At 55.8% G+C, this 8455-nt stretch overlaps 1 protein-coding gene across 1 annotated transcript; it reads left to right on the top strand.

Annotated features, from left to right (window-relative positions):
• The first annotated feature begins 291 nt into the window (after positions 1-291).
• Positions 292-1230, top strand: LOC146839313 (olfactory receptor 8U1-like). Its single transcript, XM_085650334.1, has one exon. It carries the CDS (start codon positions 292-294, stop codon positions 1228-1230), a length of 939 nt encoding a protein of 312 aa, XP_085506460.1.
• The last annotated feature ends 7225 nt before the right edge of the window (positions 1231-8455 follow it).

Genomic DNA, 8455 nt, shown 5'->3' with positions numbered 1-8455 from the left:
TTTAGTGACTTTTTGTTTGTCCACCTTGCCGGGGACTGTGGCTGTTGCTTGATCAAGGGTCACCGCCCATTTAACCCACAACCCACTTTCTGACCACCTGCTATTTATTATCCGACAACTTAGTTTCAAAATAAATGTATGCATCTACAGGGTATTTATATAGCACAAACCCAGCAAGGGGAAACATACTGCAGTGATTATAAGGTCATAGTCTTCCTTATAATGAAACTAGAATGTCTTCACTTTGCTTTGTCTCTTTTCCACTCCTAGGAGGTCTTCTCCGCTGGACACATGGCTGACAGAAACATGACCTGGATGTCAGAGTTTATACTCCTCGGTCTCACAGACGACCCTCGGCTCGAGGTCCCTCTCTTCATTCTGTTTCTCATGGTCTATGTTGTTACCTTTCTGAGCAATACTTGTATTGTGGCACTGATATGTACCTCTCCGCGTCTTCGAACACCCATGTACTTTTTGCTGAGTAACCTGTCTGTTGTTGACACATGTTATTCCTCTACCATCACGCCTAACACATTGGCCAACTTCCTATCAAAGAGAAAGGTGATATCACTCGCAGGGTGCATAACTCAGATGTTTTCATTTGTTCTCACAGGGGGTGCAGACATTCTGCTCCTGGCAATGATGGCGTATGATCGCTATGTGGCCATCTGTAACCCTCTGTATTACACAGTCACTATGACGAAGCTTGTGTGTATTTATCTTGTTGTTGGGGCGTATTGTGCCGCCCTACTGAATGCCCTCACGCAAAGCTGTCTCACCCTTAGGTTGTCCTTCTGCAGGTCCAACAAGATCACTCATTTCTACTGTGATGTCCCTCCATTGTTGAAGCTCTCCTGCTCTGACACCAGCACCAATGAGGCTGTCCTGATCTTCGTAGGAGGTAGCATCATGGCATCATCCCTTGTTGTGGTCCTCCTCTCCTACGCTTTCATCATCTCTGCAGTACTGAAGGTCCATTCATCAAAGGGGAGGCACCGGCTCTTCTCCACCTGCTCTGCTCACTTCCTTTGTGTGACCTTGTTCTTCAGTACAAGCTTCTTCATGTACATCAGACCCAGCTCTAGTTACTCTATGGACCGGGACCGAGTGGCCTCAGTATTCTACACCATGGTGATTCCCATGCTAAACCCTCTCATTTATAGCCTGAGGAATCAAGAGGTCAAAGAAAGTGTTAGGAATCTGGCTGAATATGTCATTTTAAGAAGATAGCTATGGAAGCCCTGTTGCATTTAGACAAGTGTTTCTATATGTAGGTGTTCTGAAGGTACCAAGGGCAGGATCTTAACAGACTCTAGCCCTAAAAGAGAGTGTAGGATAGGCTGGCTATGTGTATTTAACTGTGATGTTGATTATTCCTCACAAGCCGTGACATTAAGGAAACTAAAAAGTGATGGCTTAAGTTTACGTTTATTGGTAAATCACGTGATTACCTAAAACCATTGCAATATAATAACAATTTTAAAATACAAGTTACAAGTTCCATAAATACACAATAAACGTAAGTGTTATTCACAGTTTAAGAACACACATGTGCAGGAGTAAAACATTTTTAGAAGCTTGGTCCCTGTCAGTTCTGTCTATGCCCCCAAGGGTGAAATGTTGTGGTTGACATATTGTCTCAGTCATGAATGATTGTGTGTTTTTAGTAAAGTGTAAGTGCAGAAAGGGGTACAGTCGATGTAGTTCTTCTAAGAGAGGAGAGGATATGGCCTTACGGCTAGAGCGGTTGACCTCGAAGCTGGGAAACCGGGCTCGAGTCTCGGCAACGACACTCAACATCCTGTGATTCTGAGCAAATCACCTTATCCCTTGTGCCTAAAAAAATGAATGTGTCCATCTGTAACGAAACTGGTGCTCATGTAAAGCGCTGATACCTGATATCTTCGAGTCTAGTTTGTGCTATGTAAAAAACTAAAAAAATACATTTAAAAAAAAAAAAAGATTTGAGTGTGGCTGAATGTTTCAGCTGGTTAGGGTACCCCGCCGCACTGCTCCGCCTGTACATAGTCTTGGTTGTGGGCCTTAATATATAAGTAGAGTAAAATAGTAGGATTGTGCAACTGAAAAGGTTAAAGAACAGGATTATTGATTGGTGCCATGAGGGGCTTTTAGGAATTGTGAAGACAAAAAACGCATGAAGGAATTGTATTGGTGGCCTGGAACGGGGTTGGCCATTGAAAGGAAAGTCCAGGAATGTATATTGTTAGACCCGGCCCTCTTAACATAGTCAGACCTGACCCCTGCACCTCACACCAGCCCCGAGCCCACGGCCTAGCCGATCCTTCCCACCAGAACACACACACCCGACCCGGACTTCCCCCGTCCGTGGCCTTCCTCCTTCGGCCACCCTGGGCCCGCGTGCCCACTGCATGCACCAAGATGGCCGCCCGGCCCCAGCGCGACCCTAGCCTAGAGGCGCCACTCCGGCTGGAGGACATCGCGCTCCCCTTGGGATGAGAAAGGGAGGAGCAGTTTCCATCACACCTCTGCGCTTCCCTGGGAAGGTGGGTTTCGATCGACCCGCCGGCCTCCCCGAGGGCTGGCTCCGCGCCTGCTGGGTGTCTGGGGCTCCTCCGGACCCGGCCCTGAAAGGATCAAAGGACAATGGCAGGAAACCCCCAACAAGCGACCCCCAGGTGACAAGACCCCTGCCTGCACAGACTCCGGACATCAAGGAGGAGTCGCCCTATAACAAGGGGTGCTCTGGGACTGTCCGGCAGATTCGCCTTGGAAACACCTGAGCCCTGCTGAGTGACTCGCGGCTCCCTGAAGATCGTAAGACCTCCGAACTTGTGCTTGAGCCCTGCTGAGTGACTCGCGGCTCCCTGAAGATCGTAAGACCTCCGACTTTGTGCTTGAGCCCTGCTGAGTGACTCGCAGCTCCCTGAAGATTGTAAGACCTCCGAACTTGTGCTTGAGCCCTGCTGAGTGACTCGCGGCTCCCCGAAGATCGTAAGACCTCCGAACTTATACTCGAGCCTGCTGAGTGACTCGCAGCTCCCACAGACTCTCTTGGTCCCGCCGGACCCCACGACAACAAGCGTATCCCCCAGCTCGAGGATTGTGAGCTGTGCGCCGGGTACGCTCCTGCATTTGATTCCTATCCCCAAAGACTGTCCCGCTACCTCCTAACCCCCCTCCAAGACTTTGTGAGCCCGCTCTCTACTTGTATATATTTTGCCTTGCTGATCAGAAAGATCCTACCACTCCGATCTAATAAAGATTTGCTCTTAAGAACTCCTCGTGTAGTGTCTCTCTGTCGTGTGGTGCCGAGTGTACGATCCTAGATACGAAGTTCCTCCCCTGAGGAGTCTCCCGCCAGCGCCCGGCAACGATACCTCGAGGGTGGGTCTCAGGGCAGTCAGGGCCCTTCCGGGCCCCTCTGAGGTCGCCTTCTAACATTGGTGGCAAGCGACGGGATTCGGGCCCATAATCTAGAGATCGTACAGTGAACGGCTGACGCACTACCGACAAATATGGCAGAAGGAAACGCCGTGGTTCTCATAAAAGACGACGCCAGTACCGTGTTCCAGGTTGAACAGCTGGAAGAGTACACTCACAAAGAACTAAAGCAATTCTGTAAGGAACTCAGAATCGCTACCACTGGTCTCAACACCAAAGAAGACATGCAAAAGGCACTGAAAGCTTGGGTGGATTCTGGAGCCTCCCGCCCAGAAGGAGCGGGGGAGCCCCGCGACGAAGCTGGACCCTCCCAAGGAGAACGCAGCAGCAACCAGGTGCGAGGCTTCGTACCAGACGGGGGCCTATCCCCGGAGGAACTCGCAGACAGAGAAAAAAGTCGCCATCACGAGCTCGAATTAGCCAAACTCAAAATTGAGGGCGAGTTGAAATTAGCCGAGAAAAAGCTAGCAGTAGAACAGTTGCGAGTACAAGGAGAACTAGAAGAGAAGAAACTCCAACGAGAACACGAGGGAAGGAGACTTCAACTGGAACATGAACGTAGCTTGAAGGAAATAGAACTGAAAGCAAGAAGCGAAGAAGCGCGGCCCCCGGGGAACCGGGAGGCGGCCGCCCCCGACGGAGCAGAAGGTCCACATCCCCAAGGATGTGGTCAAAGAATATTACAAGAATGATGACATTCAGCAGTGGTTCCGGGCCTACGAGGTTGCCATGACCTCCCATCGGGTCCCTGGGGAACGACCTGGAAAGTTCCCCCTGGGGACAAGTTGAGCGCAAGACCCACCTAGGGATGATGGGCCTCCCTGAGTGGGTGTGTGCCACCACTCGATCCATGGCGGCTCGACTGACCCCCCTGAGAGACGTCGACGATGCCCCGACCCCTGAAGATGGGATGGTCCCGGCCGAGGGTCCCCACATCCCCCCACCAGAAGAGTCGATCGCCAGTGACGAACCCCCGCCTTCTGACTCCACCCCAGACACCGAGTTAGGCGATCTGCCCGAATTAGCCCAGTGGCGCCACGAGGGGGGCCCCTCCCGAGAGGAGTTCTGCCGAGAGCAGGCTACCTGTCCCTCCCTGGTCGGGCCCCGGCAACAGGCCAAGGCCCAGGCCGCAGGCGACCAAACGGGGACGCACCGGGTGTATTGGGAGAATGAACTTTTGTACAGCGAGCAGAAGTTGGTGGAGATAGGGTCCGGCCGGGTGCTGGTGGTACCCCTACGCTTCCGAAACCTCCTCCTGGGCTTGGCCCACGACGTTCCCCTCGCAGGCCACTTGGGTCAGGACAAAACATACAGCCGCCTCGTGACTCACTTCTACTGGCCCAGAATGAAAGCGGATGTGGAAGCCCACTGCAAGTCCTGTCCCACGTGCCAGGCCTGTGGGAAGAGTGGAGGGAAGCGCAAGGCTCCCCTCCAACCCTTCCCTGTCGTCAGTACCCCTTTTGAGCGGGTCGGGATCGACATTGTAGGACCTCTGGACCCCCAACTTCCCAGGGGCACCGGTTCATCCTCGTCCTGGTGGACCATGCCACCCGTTACCCGGAGGCCATCCCCCTGTGCACCGTCACGGCCCCCGTGGTGGGCCGGGCGTTGATGGGGATCTTCTCCCGCATGGGTTTTCCCCGCGAGGTCGTGAGCGATCGCGGTACCAACTTTATCTCCCGATACATGAGGTCCTTATGGCAACAGTGCGGGGTGTCCTACAAGTTCACCACCCCGTACCACCCCCAAGGAAACGGCCTGGTAGAGCGGTTTAACCGGACTCTGAAGGGGATGATCGCGGGCCTGGAAGAGCCCCTCCGGCGTAAGTGGGACCTCCTGCTCCCCTGCCTCCTATTCGCATACCGAGAAGTTCCCCAGAAATCCTTGGGTTTCAGCCCCTTTGAGTTACTCTACGGGCACCCCGTCATGGGGCCCCTCAGCCTGGTCAAGGAAGAGTGGGAGGCGGCGCCCCGAGGCCCCCCCCGAGATGTGTTCCGTTACGTCCTGACCCTCCGAAATCAGACTAGGAGGTTCCGGGAGATGGCAGAGGCCAACCTGGAGGCGAGTCAGGAGGAGATGAAGCGCTGGTACGACCAGAACGCCGCGCTGGTCGAGTTTCAGCCGGGCCAGCTGGTGTGGGTCATGGCCCCTGTCAAACCCTGCGCTCTCCAGGATAAATGGACCGGGCCCTTCAAAGTAGTTGAGCGGAAGAGCCCGGTCACGTACTTGGTAAACGTCCAGTCACCCCGGGACCCCCTCCGGGTCCTCCACGTGAACCGCCTCAAGCCCCACTTTGTGCGGACAGAGCTGAGCCTCCTACTGGCCACTGACGACGGGTCCGAAGAAGAGTCAGATCCTCTCCCTGATCTCCTGTGCACCAAGGAGAAGGACGGCTCCGTAGAGGGAATGAACCTCTCCCCGTCTCTCACTCCCCAGCAACGTGAGGATTGCCGCCAGCTCCTAGGGCAGTTTCCGGACCTTTTCTCCCTGGTCCCCAAGGTCACCGACTGGTGTGTCCATGATGTGGATACCGGGGACAGCCCGCCAGTGAGACACCGAGCCTACCGAGTCCCTGATCGGGTCCGGTCCTGTATCCAAGCCGAAGTCTCGAAAATGTTGACCCTAGGCGTGATCGAACCCTCAGACAGCCCCTGGGCCAGCCCCGTGGTCCTGGTCCCAAAAGCAGCTGCCCCCGGGGTCGCCCCGGAACTCCGCTTCTGCGTGGACTACCGGGGACTCAATGAAGTCACCCGAGCCGATGCCCACCCCATTCCCCGGGCCGACGAGCTCATTGACCGGCTCGGGGCTGCTCGGTTCCTCAGCACCTTCGATCTCACCTGCGGCTACTGGCAAATTGCGCTCACAGAGGGAGCCAAGGAGCGGTCCGCCTTCTCCACCCCGGATGGGCACTATCGCTTTCGCGTGATGCCCTTCGGGATGAAAAATGCCCCGGCCACCTTCCAGCGACTGGTAAATAGAGTCCTGGCCGGGCTGGAAAAATTCAGCGCTGCATATCTCGACGATATTGCAGTTTTTAGTTCCGAATGGAGTGAGCACCTCCAGCACCTCCGGAGGGTGCTAACCGCCCTACGCCAGGCGGGCCTCACCGTGAAAGCCAGCAAATGCCAGATTGGGCAAGGTTCGGTAACCTACCTGGGGCACCAGGTCGGAAGCGGGCAGGTCGCCCCTCTACAGCCCAAAATCGACGCCATCCTAGCCTGGGAACCCCCCACTACCCAAACAGAGGTCCGAGCCTTCCTGGGCCTCACGGGCTACTACCGGAGATTCATCCGGAATTACGGCAGCCTGGTCGCTCCCCTCACGGGACTCATGTCCAAGAAGCAGCCCAAGAAGGTACAGTGGTCCCCTGCCTGCCAAGAGGCGTTCAATGCCCTGAAAACAGCCATGTGTACGGCCCCCGTCCTCCAGGCCCCCGACTACTCCAAAGAGTTTGTGGTACAAACGGATGCCTCCGAGCATGGCATCAGGGCAGTCCTCTCCCAGGTAAATGACCAGGGTCTAGACCAGCCAGTGGCCTTCCTCAGCCGAAGGCTGTTGCCCCGGGAACAGAGATGGAGTACCATCGAGCGTGAGGCGTTCGCCGTGGTCTGGGCCCTCAAGAAACTACGCCCTTACCTGTTCGGCACCCATTTCAGGGTCCAAACCGACCATCGCCCCCTGCGATGGCTCATGCAGATGCGAGGAGAAAACCCCAAGCTTCTGCGGTAGTCAATCTCCCTCCAGGGGATGGATTTCACCGTGGAACATCGCCCTCGTACGGACCACGCCAACGCCGATGGCCTCTCCCGATTCTTCCGCCTCAGCGAAGAGAACCCCCAAGAAGATGGGTAGTTCTCTCTGGCTTTCAGCTGGGGGGGACGCGTGTTAGACCCGGCCCTCGTAACATAGTCAGACCTGACCCCTGCACCTCACACCAGCCCCGAGCCCACGGCCTAGCCGATCCTTCCCACCAGAACACACACACCCGACCCGGACTTCCCGCGTCAGTGGCCTTCCTCCTTCGGCCACCCCGGGCCCGCGTGCCCACTGCATGCACCAAGATGGCCGCCGGGCCCCAGCGCGACCCTAGCCTAGAGGCGCCACTCCGGCTGGAGGACATCGCGCTCCCCTTGGGATGAGAAAGGGAGGAGCAGTTTCCATCACACCTCTGCGCTTCCCTGGGAAGGTGGGTTTCGATCGACCCGCCGGCCTCCCCGAGGGCTGGCTCCGTGCCTGCTGGGTGTCTGGGGCTCCTCCCGACCCGGCCCTGAAAGGATCAAAGGACAATGGCAGGAAACCCCCAACAAGCGACCCCCAGGTGACAAGACCCCTGCCTGCACAGACTCCGGACATCAAGGAGGAGTCGCCCTATAACAAGGGGTGCTCTGGGACTGTCCAGCAGATTCGCCTTGGAAACACCTGAGCCCTGCTGAGTGACTCGCGGCTCCCTGAAGATCGTAAGACCTCCGAACTTGTGCTTGAGCCCTGCTGAGTGACTCGCGGCTCCCTGAAGATCGTAAGACCTCCGACTTTGTGCTTGAGCCCTGCTGAGTGACTCGCGGCTCCCTGAAGATCGTAAGACCTCCGAACTTGTGCTTGAGCCCTGCTGAGTGACTCGCGGCTCCCCGAAGATCGTTAGACCTCCGAACTTATACTCGAGCCTGCTGAGTGACTCGCAGCTCCCACAGACTCTCTTGGTCCCGCCGGACCCCACGACGACAAGCGTATCCCCCAGCTCGAGGATTGTGAGCTGTGCGCCGGGTACGCTCCTGCATTTGATTCCTATCCCCAAAGACTGTCCCGCTACCTCCTAACCCCCCTCCAAGACTTTGTGAGCCCGCGCTCTACTTGTATATATTTTGCCTTGCTGATCAGAAAGATCCTACCACTCCGATCTGATAAAGATTTGCTCTTAAGAACTCCTCGTGTAGTGTCTCTCTGTCGTGTGGTTCCGAGTGTACGATCCTAGATACGAGGTTCCTCCCCTGAGGAGTCTCCCGCCAGCGCCCGGCAACGATACCTTGAGGGTGGG

The sequence above is a fragment of the Triturus cristatus genome, chromosome 4_1 (assembly GCF_964204655.1).
Source record: "Triturus cristatus chromosome 4_1, aTriCri1.1, whole genome shotgun sequence".
In the NCBI taxonomy this organism is placed as follows: domain Eukaryota; kingdom Metazoa; phylum Chordata; class Amphibia; order Caudata; family Salamandridae; genus Triturus; species Triturus cristatus.
This window is presented reverse-complemented; position numbering and strand designations above follow the sequence as displayed.